The 19,421-nt window shown below is 42.2% G+C and overlaps 2 protein-coding genes across 2 annotated transcripts in view; one reads left to right on the top strand and one right to left on the bottom strand.

Annotated features, from left to right (window-relative positions):
* The window catches only part of FAT3 (FAT atypical cadherin 3), a 745,323-nt gene that overhangs the window by 186,889 nt on the left and 539,013 nt on the right, over positions 1–19,421 (bottom strand). The window lies entirely within an intron of this gene.
* LOC142446988 (large ribosomal subunit protein uL11-like) lies at positions 17,577–18,074 on the top strand. Its single transcript, XM_075548705.1, has one exon. The coding sequence runs from the start codon at positions 17,577–17,579 to the stop codon at positions 18,072–18,074; it is 498 nt and encodes a 165-aa protein (XP_075404820.1).

Raw genomic sequence — 19,421 nt, 5'->3', positions numbered from 1 at the left:
GTCATGTGTTTCTCCCACAGAGTGGCTTATGGGTTCAGAGTCGTCCATCTCACAGCTATCAGCTGAGGGCTTAGCTATTGGTCTACGGGAAATCAAAATATTCATGTATTTATATAAACCACTCTTTACATAAAATTCTAAATTAAAATATGCATACAGAAAGTTCCTGTATATCATTGATGCTCTCATATCCATAACTCGACACATTTTAGACTTCTAAAAACACACTGCATTTCTGGGAGTAGCGGTGTGAAGCATTGCAGCCTAACGCCACATCCAATGCCATTCAGCATGAGTTTGTGAAGTCTGCCTCCACACATGCACAGGGAGGCCACGGCTGACCACCATGGCCTCGTCAAGCCAGAGGGCCCTGAGAAGCACAGTAGGTGACAGAAACAGAACTGAAGAAAGAAAAGAAGGTAAGGAAATGGAGCTGGGGAGCCCAGCCTCCGTGGAAGCAATCAGGCCTAGTGACGGCGGTGGCAAGCAGCAGCGAGAAGACTGGAGTCTAAGGGAGGGCTAGACTCCAGAAGCACATGTGAATGCTTGGGGTGACCCCCTAGAGGACAAAGATAATCTGTCGGGCATGTGATATAAAGGAGAGGGCCCTAAACACACACACACACACACACACACACACACACTACTAATAAATACCAGTACCAATATCAGTATCAGTACCAATATCAGTACCAGGTGAACTCCAATTCATGGCACCTCCATGTGTGAACTCTGCCTGCCCCATTGAGTTTTATTCAGGGGCTGATTCCTGGGTGAATCCAATCTTCACTCTTCCTATTGATAGCCGAGGGTGTTCACGGTCTGTGCCAGTTTGGGATTCCAGGGAACACTCTGGATTTTAGGAGAGCCAGACGCTTCTCATCTCTCTGTGCTCGGCCCTCCTCCTGTGTCTGCCCCAACAGCCATCCACAGCACGGTCAGGTCTGGGTGTGTGTGTGTGTGTGTGTGTGTGTGTGTGTGTGTGTATGTGAGAGAGAGACAATGTTCAACTTTACTCCTGTCATCTGCTTTAGTGGGTGGAGGAAGTACCCTTTCTCTCTTGCTGGATGTTCAACTCCAACAAAACAATTCAAATGAAACATTTGGGGTACCAGTTTCTCCTCTTAGATACTTTGATTTCACACCATGTCTTAAAAAAAAACAACTTTTACTTAATGTCTGCCATCCGTGACAGCCTGGGCAAGCCTGCTCCAGTTGCCACTATGTATCCAAGTTCCTAGGCAGTGACCTCTAGCATCTGAAGGTTGTTTACAAAAAGGAAAAAAATCTTGATTTTTCAGTTTTTTTCTCTTAGACACCAGCTAGGGAAGAAAGCTAAGTTGCTAAAAAATCAATACGCTGAACAAAATGCACAAAATGACCAGTTTGCCAAAAGCCAATTTGCCAAAAATCGATGGGCTAAATTTACCAAAATCTTTATCTTGTAAGTATAAAATCTATAGAAATTCATATTCAATTGGATGATTCTAATAGCGTTAAAGATATGGGGGACACTGAAACATCTACAAGGTCCTGAAAATCTCCAAAAGCTGTTACAACCATTCATTTTACCATGAATTTCCATAAATTTCATAAGCAGTTACAAGCAAAAAGTTTTGGGTAGCTATTCCAGGAGACTTGCTCCGGGAGTGGTGGAGGGTGGGGCTGCTACCAGCAGCTGGAAGCACAGAGCTCTGAGGGTGAAAGATGGGGCTTTAGAGTGAGTCTTGGAAACTCACAGGGACAGACAGGTCTACCCTGTTCTATAAGATCGCTCTAAGAAGGCATTGACTCAATGACTGTGAGGTTGAGTTTGTAGATATTCCATGAACCCAAGTGGCCCATTGGTTTAGGGATGGATTACAAACCCAAAGGTTGGCTGTTCCAGTTCACTAGCTGCTCAGAGGGAGAAAGATGAGGCAGTTTGCCTCTATAAACATTTACAGACTCAGAAACCCTAAGGAGGAGTTCTGTTCTATTGGATCGTTATGAGCTGGGATCTTCTTGCCAATAGTGGGTATGTATAGGTGTTCATAAATTTTGATTAAAAATGTTTTAGATTGCACTGATTTATTTCTCATCTTCTTTGTACACATTTCTTCTCATCCACATGTTAGCAGTTTTATAATTATACACACTTTATTGAGCAGTATATCAATTAGAGTTTGCTATTTCTACCTCTATACAATTCCTAGTTCATTTCTTTCATTTTAAGTTTTTTTTTTCAGGTTCTTTTCAGGATTCTTAATCTATATTTAGTCTTTCCTTGATAATGTCACATTTATAGCTTAATGTACCAAAATTTGCAAGTCTCCTATTCCTTTCAGAATCACAGTCTTATCTCCTTTGTATTGCTTTGGACAGTTTCATATTGGATTATTTGTACGCCTGTGTTAGTACAGGTAGACTAGCGGAACAAATTCATAGAAGCTCATATGTGCATAAGAGAGAGTTTTCTAGAAAGGGTAATTGTACATTAAGAAAGCAGCCCAACAGTCCTGCCCAAGCCCATACGTCCAATATTAGCCCACATGTCTGATACCAATCTATAAAGTCCTCTTCAGACTCACAAAACACATGTAATAACACTGAGTGCAGGACCATCACAGGCCAGTGGGTAGAAAGTCATTGAACCCAGTTGCATTGTAAGCATCTTAGCGTTGGCAGGAGTTTCTATGTGGCTTCTCTGGCTTCAGAGGTCTGGTTACATCAAGATAGGTCCATGTGGCTTTTCCAGCTCAGGGCACTAGAGTAGTTCCATGTGTCTTGTTAGCTGCAAAGTCTCCCAGAGAGTGAGCAGAGAGAGAGAAGTGTCTCTCCTGTCTTCAAGAAGGAAAATACAGGAGTTCCCAGAATTCTCAGGAGAAGGCCATGCCCACACAGAGGCCTCATTGGCTATGACCTGATTGACAGACTAGACTCCACCCCTTCGCTTTTAATCCACTCAAGTCCCAAATTGACACCAGACTATGTAACTAACACAACACCATTACCAAATCCACATAATTCATACATAAGGGGGCTTCAAAAAGTTTGTGAAAAAAATGAATAATAGGTAATATAATGTTTCCACAAATTTTTGAAGCCCTCTCATATTTCCTAGTTAATAGATACTAATAAAGAAATCCTTTTGGTGTAGTTGAATGAACAGCAAGGTCCACAATTTGAAACCATGAGCAGTTCCGAAGGACAAAGAAAGAGGAAGCTTTATGCTCCTGTAAAGAGTCCCAGAAGCCCACATGGGCATGAGTGAGTTTGGTCAAATTAGCTTATACTTGAGATAGGATGGTTTTTGGCCCTTTCAAATTGTGTCCATTATTTTTGGAATACTATTTTCTGTTTTTTGCAATACTTAACTGTTCTCATGATACCGTCCTTCATAATTATTTATTAGCCTTGATTTGGTGTTTTGAGCACTTACTTCTTAAAGTGTTTCAAGGCATCAGTCTCTTTCCAGCCTTTTGAATATCATTTAAACTACACCTGTACTCATACAGACCTCTCTCTCTGACCACTGTGCTATAAGGCTGGAAATCAACAAAAGGAAGACAAAGAAAAGAAGAGCAAACAATTGAATGTTGAATAATTCTACTGCAAAAGGAGTGTGTACTGGTGCAGATCAGAGACGAAATCAGGAAATTTCTAGAAACCAACAAGAATGAACACACGATGTACCAAAACTTATGGGACATGGCAGAGGAAGTCTCATAGCAATGCATGCACACTGGAGAAAAGAAGAGAGACTCATGATTGATATGCTGGCACACAACTTACAACAACTAGAGCAGAGTCAGCAGGACAATCCTACTAAGAGCAAAAGAAAAGAAATTATAAAAATCAGGGCTGAGATTCAGAAAAGGGAAAATAAGAAAACTATGGAAAAAAATTAATACTGCTAAAAGTTGGTTCTTTGAAAGGATAAATAGAATCAATAGACCACTGGCAAACCTAACCAAAGAAAGGAGGGAAGAAATTTAAATAGCAAGAATAAGGGATGAAAGAAGGGACATTACAACAGACTCTAATGAAATCAAAAGGATAGTTACATAGTACTACAAAGGATTGTACTCCAATGAATTCAACAATTTGGAAGACATGGGCAAATTCTTGGAAAAACAATCCCTCCCTAGACTATCCTTGGTGGATGTCAAGAATCTCAACAGAACCATAGCAATAGAAGAAATAGAAAAGATTCTCAAGGGATTGCCAACCAAAAATCTCCTGGACCAGATGGCTTCACTGGAGAATTTTACCAAGCATTTAGGGAAGAACTAATACCAGTCATATACAAACTCTTCCAGAACATAGAAAAAGAGGGCAAACTCCCGAACTCCTTCTATGAAGCTAGTATAGCTCTGATACCCAAACCGGGCAAGGATCCCACAAGAATCGACAACTACAGACCAATATCTCTAATGAACATCAATTCAAAAATCCTTAACAAAATACTAGCCAACAGAATACAAAAGTATGTAAAACAAATAATTCACCATGACCAAGTGGGATTCACACCAGGGATGCAGGGATGGTTCAACATACGAAAGACCATTAGTATTATTCATCTCATAGAAATGAAAAACTATAAGAACCACATGATAATATCGATAGATGCAGAAAAGGCATTCAACAACATTCGACATCAATTCCTGTTTAAGACACTTGATAGATGGGAATTAAAGGAAAGTTCCTCAAGAAAATACAAGCTATACATGAAACACCAACAGCCAAGATGGTAGTCAATGGAGAAAAGACTAACACAATCCCACTGAAAAACGGGACCAGACAAGGACGCCCCTTGTCCCCACTCCTATTTAATATCGTGCTGGAGGTTTTAGCTAACAGCATAAGGCAAAGAAGAAACATCAGAGGTATTCGTCTGGGGAAGGAAGAGGTGAAACTATCATTATTTGCAGATGATATGATTTTATGTATGGAAAATCCCAAGGGTTCCACAAGGGGAGTACTGGAAGCAATAGAGGAGTTTGGCAGAGTGGCAGGATACAAGATCAACAAACAGAAGTCCATCAGACAGCTATCCACATTGGATAAGACCACAGAAGAGGAGATCAAAAAGGTGGTACCCTTCACAATAGCCAAACACAAATAGAAATATCTAGGGATATACCTGACTAGAAGAAAAAGAGATCTATATGGGGAAAACTACAGAACACTATTATAAGAAACCAAGAGCTACCTCAACAAACGGAAGACTATCCCATGATTGGAAGACACAATATAGTCAAGATGTCAGTTCTTCCAATGGCACTATATAAATTTAATCCAATACCAATACAATTACCCTCATCTTTCTACAAAGAAATGGAAAAACCGATTACCAACTTCATATGGAGACAGAAGAAGCCCAGAATTAGCAGAGATCTCCTCAAGAAGAAGAACACAATGGGAGGGCTTGCTTGACCTGACTTTAGCACATACTATATAGCCACAGTTGACAAAACCGCCTGGTATTGTTAAAATGACAGATACTCAGATCAATGGAAAATAACTGAAAACCGAGTAATAAAATCATCAGCATACAGACAACTGCTCTTTGATAAGGGCCCCAAAAATATCAAATGGGAAGCAGATGCCCTCTTTAACAAATGGTGCTGGAAAAAATGGATATTTACATGCAGAAAAATGAAGCAAGACCCTTATCTCACTCCATGCATAAGAATAAACTCAAGGGGGATCACAGACCTTTAGGTTAAATCCCAAACTATTAGGGCCATTAATGAGGGAATTGGGACCAACTTGAGAACTTTGGCACAGGGAATACACAGGCTGTCAGAAATAGAGAAGGACACAAACACAGAGGAGGCACAAATTGACAAATGGAATATACTGAAGATAAAACACTTGTGTACATCGAAAGAATTCACCAAGAGAGTAACCAGGGAGTCCACGGACTGGGAAAACATCTTTATCAATGACACATCAGACAAAGGCCTTATTACTAAAATCTAAAATACTCTGCTAGCTTCCAAATAGATAAAAAAAAAACAAAAAACCAATTACCCACTTGAGAGGTGGGCAAAGGACTTGAACAGAAGTTTCACAGGGGCAGAAATCTGAATGGCCAACAAACATATGAGAAAATGTTCCTGATCTTTAGCCATAAGAGAACTGCAAATTAAAACAACAATGAGGTACCACCTGACACCCTCAAAGGTAGCCCCATTCAAAGAATCAGAAAGCAACAAGTGTTGGAGGGGCTGGGCTGTGGGGAAACAGGAATTCTCATCCACTGCTGGTGAGACTGTAAGTATGTACAGCCACTATGGAAGTCAATCTGGCGATACCTAAAACAGATGGAAATCGAGTTACCATATGACCCAGATGGAAATCGAGTTACCATATGACCTAGTATATCCCTACTAGGCATATACCCAGAAGAGGCAAGATAAAAACCAAGGCCAGGCCAGGCATCTGTGCTCCAATGTTCATTGCGGCACAGTTCACAATTGCAAGGAGTTGGAAGCAACCCAAATTTCCACCAACTGATGATTGGATTAAAGAAATGTATATACATACAATGGAGTAGTACGCATTGCTAAAAAGCAGTGATGAATGTATAAAGCACATAGCGTCATGGGAAGAACTGGAGGAAATCATGTTAAGTGAAGTAAGTTAGGCACAAAAGGACAAGTAGAACACGAGTCCGATGGGGTAAGTGTTTAAAAAAATGCAAAAGGGACATAGGGAAAAAGCTACTCTATACCAATATTCTTGGAGCGAGGACCGTGTAGTATGGCAGGGACCAGATCAAATGCAGGGATGCACATGGTAGACAACTGGGGAGGAGGTGGGGAAAGGGAAAAATGATGGAAAAAAGGAATAAATGGGTAGCGGGGGCATGGGGTGCTAACCCACCCAAGGGCAGAGTATTGTTTATATCTCCACAGGGAAAGAGGGACCAGACTTCAACCCAGTGCTTCAAGGTGTGAATGCACAATTCCAACGTGTAGTAGAAAACCAGTGGAGAGGTCTGGGGATGCTGGCCCCAGTCCCAAATACTAAGTGGACACCTGCCCCTCCCCCCAGAAGAATTTATTTCAAAGGATGGCATTGAATCTTCAGCTCCGGGAGAGGGGTATATCTGATCGGAGCAAATGGGAGCAGATGAAGGGGGAGTTGGAGAGAGTGGAGCATATCCTAGCACACCAGGCCGTGAGGACAATGACCCCAATTAGAGCACCAGTCCACAGAGAGGACCACATGGCCGGCCCCACTATGAGACATGACCCCCCTCACTGACCCATGACCCTGCGGGGGACAGCACCGGAGACACAGGGTGGGAATTGTGCCAGACCTGATCCTGCCACACCAAGGCAAAGAATTGGGGGAGAGCAGCGGAACAGCAAGGGAATGGAGCGGAAAGGTCCCCAGGGAATGCTGAAGGTGGACTTTGGGGCCAGGGCATGGTGTCCCAACAGACTGGACTGGAAAACACTCCTAAAGGCCAACAAATGATCCTTGAACTAAGTACAAGCTTTTCTTTCTTGTGTTTTGTTCTTTGTCAATGGTTTGTTGTTGTTGCTTTGTTGTATATTGTTGCTTGGTTTTGCTCTGTCTTGTTTTTGTGCATGTTATTATCTCCACAAGTCTGTCTAAATAAGATAGGCTGGATGAACAATCTGAGGAGAAAACAACGGGACCGACAGTTCTGGGGGACATGGGAGAGGGGGAGGTAGGGGGAAAGGTAGTGGTGTTAACAAACCCAGGGACAAGGGAACAACAAGTGATCCAAATTGGTGGTGAGGTGAGTGTGGGAGGCCTGGTAGGGCATGATAAAGGGTAATGTAACGAAGAGGTATTGCTGAAACCCAGGTGGGGACTGAGCATGGTAGTGGGACAGGAGGAAAGTCAAGGGAAATACAGAAAAGAGCTGGGAGGCAAAGGGCACTTACAGAGGTCTAGATAAAGACATGTACATATACAAAAATATTTATATATGAGGATGGGGAAATAGATCTATGTGCCTATATTTATAGGTTTAGTATTAAGGTAGCAGAAAGACATTGGGCCTCCACTCAAGTACTCCCTCAATGCAAGAATACTTTATTAAATTGGCATTCTATGATGATCACCTTCCCAACACAACCGCTGAAGACAAAGTGGGTGAATAAGCAAATGTGGTGAAGAAAATTGATGGTGCCCAGCTATCAAAAGATATAGTATCTGGTGTCTTAAAAGCTTGAGGGTAAACTAGTAGCCATCTAGCTCAGAAGCAACAAAGCCCACATGGAAGACACCAGCCTGTGTGATTATGAGGTGCTGAAGGGATCAGTTATCAGGCATCAAAGAACAAAAAATAATATCATTGGGTGCACACCTCCATGATATGATCAATCGCTGAGGACAAATGGGTGCATAAGCAAATGTGGCGAAGAAATCTGATGGTGCCTGGCTATCAAAAGGTATCGTGGTCTGGGGTCTTAAAGGATTGAAAATAAACAAGCAGCCTTCTAGCTCAGAAGCAACAAAGCCCACATGGAAGGAACACACCTGCAGGTATAAGGCATCATGAGAACAAAAAAAAATCTTACCATAGTGAATGAGGGGAGGATTGCAGAGTGGAGACCCAAAGCCCATTTGTAGGCCACTGGAGATCCCCTTGCAGAGGGGCTTAGGGGAGGAGATGAGCCAGTCAAGGTGCGCTATAGCAACGATGAAAAATACAACTTTCCTCTAGTTCCTAAATGCTCCCCACCGCCCCCATCATGATCCGAATTCTACCTTGCAAGTCTGGCTAGACCAGAGGATGTACACTGGTACAGATAGGAACTGGAAACACAGGGAATCCAGGGCGGATGATACCTTCAGGGATGGCGGTGTGAGTGGCGATACTGGGAGGGTAGAGGGAGAGTGGGTTGGAAAGAAGGAACTGATTACAAGGATCTACATGTGACCTCCTCCCCGGGGACAGACCACAGAAAAGTGGGTGAAGGGAGATGTTGGACATGGCAAGATATGACAAAATAATAATTTATAAATTATCAAGGGTTCATGAGGGAGGAGGAGGCGAGGAGGGAGGGGAAAAAATGAGGACCTGATACCAAGGGCTTAAGTGGAGAGCAAATGTTTTGAGAATGATAAGGGCAATGAATGTAAAGAGGTTCTTTACACAATTTATGTATGAGTGGATTGTGATACGAGTTGCATGAGCCCCTAATGAAACGATTTGAAAAAAAATTACAGCCTCAGAAACACACAGGGGCAGTTCTTTGACCTATAGTAGAGTCCCTATGAGTCAGTATCAACTTGATAGTGCTGGGTTTGTTGCTTTTAGTATTGGTGTTAGTGTAGGACACTCTTTACTTAAAGAACTTTTATGTCCTGTATTAAAGTATTGGATTGCTAACTGAAATGTTCGAAGTTCAAACCCACCAGAAAGATGATGCTGTCTGTTCCTGCAAAGACTTATATTCGTAGAAACTCCATGTAAGGCTATGAATTGACATTGACTCAATGGAAGTGGGTTTAGTTTTTGGTTTAAATTCTTCATTTACAAATTATTAAAAATTTTCACATTTATGATGCTAGTAAAAAATATCTGACTATTTTGAGCATCAATGATGTGCTTCTCGTCGTAACAAACACAGGTGTTGGTGAGATTAAATGTTGGCTGTGATGGTTAAGGTTATGTGTCAAGTTGACAGGTCCACATGATTTCACTGTGGTTTGGAAGTTATATAGTGATGTAATTAAGCAGTTATATAATAATGTAATCATTTCCACTTATGATATGATACAGTCATCTTCCATTTTTTGCATAAGGTCCTAGTCTCTGCAACCTAATCATGACAATAACCAAGGAGTGGGTATATTCCTAATCTTTAAACATTTTATCTTCCCTTTGCTGTGACTCAAAGGATGCATGAATTTAATATTTGCTTATACAGCACATGGAAATAACCTTTTACTCTTTCCTATTGTTGCAGTTCTTATTGGTCCTTTCTTAGCCAATTAATGTGTATAATTAACATATATAGGACCCAGTGTCATGTTGCTAACTATAAAATATAATTTTCTGAATATTAGACATATTTATAAAATCAAACTACCCTGTGGCCCTTAGTTTTAGAAAAAAAACAACAATCTTTTAAAATGCACAAAATACTCTGAATTGGAACTTCCTGGAAATCATCAAAGCTATTAAAATAGTTGCGTCTAATGTGATTTCCTATATGCTTTTTAGTTGTAGTTTAGTAAATGTGATGAAGCAGCTTAGAGGGCTAGATAACAAAGTTATTTCAGCAATTGATTCATCTAGAAAATAACTGTTTACTCTTAAGGGATAATGCAGAGGTGGGGAGTCTCTCCAGTGTGTCCCCCTGATAATGCTTTTGTCAGTGCTCTCTTCTGGACACAATAGACACAATGTGAGAAGGAGTCTTTATGCAAATGTAGCAGCCAGGGGATTAGAGCAGAGAAAGGGATCTCTTTCTTTACAGGGGAAAAAAAAAGAAGAAGAAAAAACACAGCTCTTTATCATACTAAGTTAGCAATCTACTAAGAAACTTGCCTGGCAATTTTATTAGAAAAACTTCAACTGTACCTGAGTTTAAAATGCCCTTTAAAATGCCAGACCTTTTATAGCTATAGAATTGGTTAACAAATACACTCATTTCTAAAATTAGAAAGTCTCTTTTCTTTTCTCCTTTTTCTATCAGATGGCTGGGAAGCGGGTATTTCACTTGACACCATCACACCGGGGCTGTGTTTATAGAGAAGGGATGCCCAGAGACAGGAAATCAAACTAAATACCACTCTGACTAGGCAATTTGGGAATGGGTCTTTTTTCCCACTTGAGAATCATGGTTGGATCTGAAGGAACATTTCAATGGTGGATTGTAAAGGTTTTTAATGGCTGAGGACAAAGGACTTTGGCTGCGAGGCAGCTCTCCTTAAACGCCAGGAGGCCAAGTAGCTTTCCTGGCTGGGCCTGAGGTTCTGCACCAGCCCTGGTAGCAGCGGTGGACAGGCCAGTGGTGGTGATGCCGCCACTTAGCAAGGTTGCAAATCCCTCTGTGTCAATGTCCCACACCTGCTGCTGGTTTTCCTTTCGATGCCAACTTCACTGAGCTTGCTGATTAAAACATTGCTTTCTTTACCCAGGTAAAGCCCATGGGGTTTATAATGTTTGTTTCTGCTCTTGTCTTGTGCTTGCTTTCTTGTATTCATTCACATGGGTGATTGATTCTATTCATGGACGTTTTCCATCCCTGCAAGCAGGGTTCTGGTTGGTGAGCGACGAACGTCAGAGCACAAGTCCTAATGTGGCTGGATCTTAGTTTCCCAGTGTGGGCTATTGGTAGTGATTGTCACATTGGGATGACTCTTGGTGGCCCCATGCCCAACTGAACAAAACGTGGTCTGGTCCTGCACCATTCACTCACTCATCGGTTGCAGATCCTATTGTGATTCATAGGGTTTCCATTGGCCTATGTGAAGGAGTAGCTTGCTTGGCCTTTCTTCTTAGTCTTTGTCTAGGCTGAAACCTGTTCAGTATAATAGCAATACGCAAGCCACCATACATAGGCGCTGGCTACCCAGGAGGTGCCTGGGCTGGGGATGGACTCGTGGCTCTCTGCGTGAAAGATGAGGCTTCCTTCGCTCAACTAGCTCGTCCCTCTGTGCTGGGTAAACGACTTTAATCCCATCTTTAATCTGCATCTCTCTGACTTTGGGCTCTTACTCACTGATGTTAACTTTAGGAATATAATGCATTCCCTCTGCTGGTCAAATCGGTAGCAACACAAACTGAAAACAAAATTTGCATGTTTCTTAGCAAGCCTACGAATAGCCCTGTCATGTTTCACTAGGGTGATTAATCCAAAATTCAGTCTACATGCAGTCTTATGACTGAGTATATCTAGCAATCTCCTGGGCCAAGATTCAATTTCTTATGAGGAGTACATGAATTGAAATGGTCGGGGTAAACTGGTGGCTACCCAATCAAGTCCACTCAACTATTGTGACAAAGGACACACCATTGGCGGCTGCTCCTTTTAATCTCTTCCTATTGTCAATTGCCAGTGGATCAGCTCCTGACTTCTGATGAAACCCCTGACTCCTGGTGACTCTATGAACAATGGAGTGAAAGGCTGCAATGTCTAGCACCATCCCCACTCTCAGTTGTGGATCCGCCCTCTGTGATCTATAAGGTTTTTGCAAGTAGATCCTTGGCTCTTTCTTCCAAGATCTCTGCTGGAATCTGGTCAGCATCACAGCAATGCACAAGGTTCTACCTAATAGAAGGGTGTTGCTTAACCACGAAGTAATTTGCCTGGAAATAGAACTTGGGTCTTGGAAGTTTCTCTTTCTCTATATGTATGTGTGTGTGTGTGTATGTGTGTGTGTGTGTGTGCTCGTGCATATGCATGTATTTGAAACTTTCTATTGTGAACTAGTGAAGTTTTCCAGAGCAGATCATGAATTTATATTGAACATCTCATACATATTTTGTATCACCTCATTTGTTGCCCTCCGTTCAATGTCATATCAATTCTTCCACTTCCTCCTTGTGTTACTGTTTCCAGTCCTCCTTTGTTCCTAACCCTCTGAACTTCATTTTGGGGGAGATTCTGACCTTTTGATCTTGGCTGGCTAGGGTCATTGCTCTTCTTATGGACATGTCTGTTGTTGGCTGATAATTGAGCCATTGTGATGAGTTTGTTCCAGACCTGAAGGGTGACAAAAGGGCCTTGGTGTTGGGGCTTTCAGTCAGCATGGTCTTTTTGTATTATTGTTTTTGAGCTCTGTTCCACCTTTTTCTGTCATTTTATCATGGGCCTTCTAGTGTGAGCCTTCCAGAGCAGTTATTAGCTGGGCACGGTTTTCAAGTCTCGGGTTTGCAGAGACTGATGTTGGTGTGGTACATTGGATCAACTGAGTGTGTCTTTGACTTCAACTCTTTCTTCTGGACAAAGAGACGAATACTTGTGATTTAGAGGCTGCTTTTTTGTTGGTTTTGCTTTGTAAAATCATTTTATTGGGGGCTCATACAGCTCATCTCTTATATCCATACAACCCTGTGTCAAGCACATTTGTACATTTATTGCCATCATCATTTTCAAAACATTTTCTTTCTACTTGAGCCCTTGGTATCAGGGCCTCATTTTCTCCCTCCCTCCCCCACCTTCCCTCCCTCCTGAACCTTTGATATTTTATAAATTATTGTTATTTTTCTTGTCTTACACTGAACGATGACTGCTTTTAAGACCCCAGTCACTCTGTACTGAATGTAAAACGTTGTCTTTGCCAACTATGTTAGGCCAATTGACCTTGATGTCCAATGGGACTATGATCCTGAGGTGCCCCGGCTCTGTAACCTGGGCTATCTGGATGAATTGTTTTGGCCAATAAAAGGCAACAGAATGGACAATATGTAAGTTCTTAGCCCCAGGCTCCAAAGTCTTGCAGGTTCTATTTTTGCTGTGCTTGGAATTCTGAGACCACTACATGAATAAGCCAGAGGAGGAGAGGCTGTGAGGGGGAGAATGAGGATGCTTCTCGTGACAGCTCATCAATTGCCAGACTGGTACCCGAATGTGTCCTAGATGACCACCTACCCTTGCTGCCACTTTACCATACTCTCTTATAAAAGCCTAGTGGAGGTCAGCTGAACCCAGACAAGAACAAACACCCAACAACCCACAACATTGGGAGCTAAATAAAATGCTTGCTCTAAGCCACGAAACTGTGTGATATGGCTTCAGACAACTGTTACAGCTGTACCTTGAAATCTGGTACCTCTGTCTGTCCAAGAGCAGCCCCTATGACAGTGCTATGCACTAACATTTGGCAATTGGCAAGAGCATCAGAGATACTGCATTAATATCTAATAGAATAAGGCATGAAGGCATTTTAGAAAAGCTTTTAATCAGTTGGTGTTTACACCTTTAATGTTGCAATCACTGTTTGTCCCAAATAAGCTTTCCTAAATATATTAGGTTTACTGCTGACTTTAGAGATATATGTCAACTGCACCATCTTTCCCTTCATTAGGATGCAGCCTTTTTTAAGATCAGCTTTATTTAGATATAATTTGCATACCATAAAGTTCACCTGTTTAAAGTGTGCAATTCAACGGGTTTTAATCTTTACAAAATTGTGCTATCATCACCACAATCTAATTTTAGAACATTTTTATCACCCAAAAAGGGGCACAGATTTTCACTTTGTATTTTCCTATTATGCATAGAGTAGCCGACAAGAACTTTTACTCTCATTTAATTTTCTTACAATTAAAAATTTTTTTGCGTTAGTCTTATTTTTTCATGTTACAACTCATAGAGATTGTGCTTGTTACAGGGGAAAACGATATGATATTTGGAATTCCTGGATTATTCATGCAGAAATCCTGAGGAAAACGTAAATAGAGGAGGTTCTATTACTTTAACCAAAATTTTCAACAAGTCTATCGGGGCTCCTTGGTACCAAACTACTGAGTTTAATTCTAATTTGTTTATAGAAAATCATTTCCGCAAACGTGGTATCTGATACACTAATATACTTGAGTATAATTCCCTTTTAAACAGGCAAATATTAAGTAAATCTAGATGGCTATTGAAACGCTTCAAGTGGCTATTCAGTAAGGTAGAGAAAAGTGCCAGAAATTGAACGTTAGCATTGGAAAGGGTAAGAAGAAAGTGAATAGGTTTGAAGACACACTGGAGATTTCTCAAAGTATGCAGAAACATCCCCACCATGCTCTCACTCAACACGCAAGACTAAACACACAACTGAAGCCCTTCTTCACCAAATGCTTCATAGTTCAATATCGCATGATAGAGATTTGCAATGAAACAATATTTCCAATGTTATGGTTTAACAAAGCAGAAAGCAGATACATTTTCTAGTAAGGAATGAACCAGCCCACCTTATGTGTATCCCTCTGTTCTCTAAGGAAAATTAAGTGGACTATGTTGCTAATGCGTTTTCAATGGTAGGTGGCAACAACTACATTAGCAGGGACTTCCTTTTTCATTTTCAATGCATCAAACGCCTGCTAAAAATATAATCAATTCTCAAGATTCAAATATGTTAAAGTACTCTTGAAGATCAATCAGCACTTATTTCACAACAGTTTTAGTGCCAAGGGGTTCTATTTTAAGCAGCGGGAAGACATAGAGGAAAATCATTCTCGTAAATGATACTCAAAAGGTATCCGGTAGGATAGCTCTAGAAAGTGACTGTATTTCATATTCCACATTCCTATAGTCTGTAAGTTCTGGTCATAAGTGACAGGAATCAAATCCCTATGTCATGGGAAAACCCCAAAGGTAAAGCAACCCAACAAACATTTATGGACCATTTAAAATGTACCGTAATCACCAGAAGGCCCCAAACAAACAAGCAAAAGAACCATATTGTTGAGAACCAGCTGAGTCAGAACAGAGACCAAAACCCATCTGCAGACAATAGGACATCCCCTCACAGAAAGGTCACAAGGAAGGGATGAGTCAACCAGGATGCAGTCAGTATAGCACTGATGAAACACACAATATTCCTCTGGTTCTTTGAGGCTTCCTCACCCCCCACTATCATGACCCCAGTCCTGCCTTTTAGTTCTGGCTAGACTGGACTATGTGCACTGGTACAGATAATAGTCCATGACACATGGAATCCAGGTCAGATAAACATAAATGGGAGTAATGATACCAGGAGGCTATGGAGAAGTTGGGGAAGGAGGGGAGGAAGTGGGAACCAATCGCAATGATTGCCACATAACAACTTCCCACCCCCACTGGAGGACGAGCAACAGAAACGTGGGTGAAGGGAGACAGTGGTTGGTGTAAGATATGAAAATAATAATAATTTAAAATTTATCAAGGGGTCATGAGGGTGGGAGTGGTGGGAGGAGGGAAAAAAGAGGATCTGATACCAAGGTCTCAAATAGAAAGTAAATGTTTAGAAAATGATGACAACATAGGTACAAACATGCTTGATACAAATGATGTATGAAATTCTATAAGAGGTGTACGAGCTCCCAATAAAATGATTTTTAAAAAATAATAATAAAAATAAATAAGATGTGCCATAAGAAACCCAGGTAGCACTGGCAGGTAGGCATTGAACTTTTATGACAAGGTTGGTGGTTGAAACCTCACCTGCCCCTCAGAAGAAAGATGAGGCTATCCGGCTCTTGGCAAGATTTACAGCCTTGGGCAGCCATGAATCAACATAGACTCCAAAGCAAAATCGAATCAAAAAGTGCTATGAGAGATTGACCTAAAGTGAGCATCACACATCTCTTACAGTGAAGGCTGAACCGTTTCCGCAAGTTCCAGGTTTGTACCTTGTGTCTCAGAGGAAGAATTCCGTTATTAGCACTACCTTATCTAAAAATTGACAAGGATGTGACTCTATATATTACAATATATGGTTTTATTTTGTTATAATTTGATGACAAGTGTTCTATTTAAAAGAAAGGCGACAAGTGAAAAGTTGGGGGCCAGAGAAGAGAGGGGAAAGAATAAAACTCTGAGGAAACCGGGGGCAAGGGCGGTTCCCACGACTTAGCACAAACCTGGATTCTGTAATTTCACTGCCACGGAGTCAATTCTGACTGAAGGCAACACTATAGAGTAGAGCTATCCCTGTGGGCTTCCCAAACTGAAAATCTTTGGGGAGCAGTGCCCCTCCTCTCTCTCCCATGGAGGGCTAGTGAGTTTGAATTGCTGAGCTGGCTGTTCGCAGCCCCGAGTGTCATCCGTTCCACCCGAGTGCTCCTCATTCTGGGATGTCATGGTTGTTGGGTGCCGTGGGTCAGTTCAGACCAAGAGCCACCCTGTACGCACAACATAACGAAAACCTTAGGGGCAGCTTCGAAACTTTGTCAGCTCTGTGACAGCTGGCTGCAGTCTTCATCTAATAGAGGGACGAGTGTCGCAGTGTCAGCCCTAAGCCTGGATATGCCTGCCACATGCATCTTCGTCTACCGCTGTGGTTCTCAACCTTCCTAATGCCGCGACCCTTTAGTACAGTTCCTCATATTGTGGTGACACTCCCCCGCCCATAAAATTATTTTCATTTCTACTTCATCACTGTAATTTTGCTACTGTTATGAATCGGGCAACCCCTGTGAAAGGGTTGTTCGACCCCCAAAGGGGATGCAACCCACAGGTTGAGAACCACTGAATGGCACAGCATAGAAAACATTGTTCTAAGCAGCATTTTAAAAAATGTTCAGAGGTCTATGTACAAGGCCATGTAGTTTAAGAACTTTAGTGAAGATCAAGAACATAATCCCCCTGAATCCAATTTGCTTCCATTGTGTGTGCTCACCTCTCACTGCAATGAGAGTAAAAATTTGAGGGGTACCGAAAGGATTTCCCCAGGTTGTCACCCGCTTGCTAGCGCATTGTATAGTCAGCTGCTTGGAGGTCTTCTCTCTGAGGGCATTCAGCCATAGAGACCAGCCAGACTCTATTGACGGTCCCACCGTAAGTGGGCTCACATCATACTGATAAGAATAGTGATTGTGCTTTTCGGCTTGGAGGAGAGTTGGGTGCAACTTGCTTTGGTATTCCCACATCTGGGTTCATCTGACACCAGCCGCCTCCGCCATGCCACCCAAGTTTGACCCCAATGAGATCAAAGTCGTGTATTTAAGGTGCATCTGTGGGGAAGTCAGTGCCACGACCGCGCTGGCCCCCAAGATCGGCCCCCTGGGCTTGTCGCCAAAGAAGGTTGGTGATGACATTGCCAAGGCAACCGGTGACTGGAAGGGTTTAAGGATGACGGTGAAATTGACCACTCAGAACAGACAATCCCAGATTGAAGTCATGCCTTCGGCTTCTGCCCTCATCATCCAAGCCCCCAAGGAAGCGCCCAGGGATAGAAAGAAGCAGAAAAACATTAAGCATAGTGGGAACGTCACTCTCGGTGAGCTCGTCGGCATTGCGTGCCAGATGCGGCATGGATCTTTGGCCAGAGAACTGTCTGGAACTATTAAAGAGGTCCTGGGGACTGCCCAGTCTGTGGGCTGCAATGTTGATGGGCACCACTTTCATGACATCATAGAGGCCATCCACAGCAGTGCAGTGGAATGCCTAGCAAGTTAAGAACTACAAAAGAAAACAATAAAGACTCCTTTAATAACCAGGGGAAAAAAAGACCAGCGATTGTTTCCCTGGAGAACCCAGGGAAAAGCCAAGGCCACTCAGGAAGACCAAGGTTAGGCTGCCACCTTGAATCTAGGATCCGCCCACCTTGTCACATGTGTACATAAGTCCCTCCCCTTCCTATTGCATGGACACCCCACGATTGACACCTTCCCATTGCTTACATTGCTTATGGTACAACCACTTCCTGTGACATATGTGGTTACTTGTAATCAGGGGGCTTATATATAAGCCATGAATAGAAATATATCTGGACCTCCTCCTCTCGTCTCCCACCTCCACATGCACCAGCAAGAGGAGCTGAGGTGAGCATGCTACCATAAAATATGTCTGACTCCTTTATTTTATCTTCTCTCCTTCTTTTCCTATCTTCTATGACTTTACTATAATCTTTACATATTATCGCTGTACAATTGCACCCACGGACCCGGTGATGTTGTTAGAGGCTGGTTTACTCTAACAAAAAAATCACGTGATGAAGGTGACAACTGGATATCCTGTCCTGAGAAAGGGTGTTTCCCCCCTAAAGAGTGGCCGTTTCTAGACCAGGTCTTACTCCCTCCCCATCATTCTGCCCACAGCCCTTTGCATTGTACCGGGGAACTGCAGAGGGGGTTGTACAGGGAAACAAAATAAATTTGAACTTAAGAAAAAAAAAATAGCTGAAACACAGGAGTAAAATGAAAGTCTATCATAAAGCTTTTTGAAAAGAAAATTTAAACTTCCATATATGTTCATACATCATCCACATTTTTCAGTCATTCTAAACACATCACTATCAAAATGAAGTCTCTTGTCAGGTGGGTGACAAAGCCATTCCAGATAATTCTGACATCCTAATAACATAATTAACCAACCGTCTGCAGGAGAGTGAGTCAGGATGAGACTCCTGACAGACTCGGGAGATAGGGATAAATGGTTGCCTTTGGGGGTGTAGTGGCACCCCACAATTACGTGGATGATCTCTGCCTGAAGAGCTGGAGGAGTTGCCCGCTTAGAAGGCAAACAGGTGCATTTGACCATGAACACTGCTCCTTCACTAGACCTCAATGTCCCTCCAATATTGTATTCACTGGGAAAAATGTGTATTGAGTCGCCAGTGTATGTTAAGTTAGGGCAGTGCAACCTCATAGGGGCAACACAATGAATCTCCACGGAGCACTGAAGCGGGAGGAAACACACACACAGCAGTTGGTGCACTGTTATAGGTAAGGCATTCTGCTACATCTTTCTCCACAGCCCGTGCGTGCAGCAGCCTGGTGAAGTGGCTGATATTATCCCCATTTT

The sequence above is a fragment of the Tenrec ecaudatus genome, chromosome 4 (assembly GCF_050624435.1).
Source record: "Tenrec ecaudatus isolate mTenEca1 chromosome 4, mTenEca1.hap1, whole genome shotgun sequence".
Lineage (NCBI taxonomy): Eukaryota > Metazoa > Chordata > Mammalia > Afrosoricida > Tenrecidae > Tenrec > Tenrec ecaudatus.
This window is presented reverse-complemented; position numbering and strand designations above follow the sequence as displayed.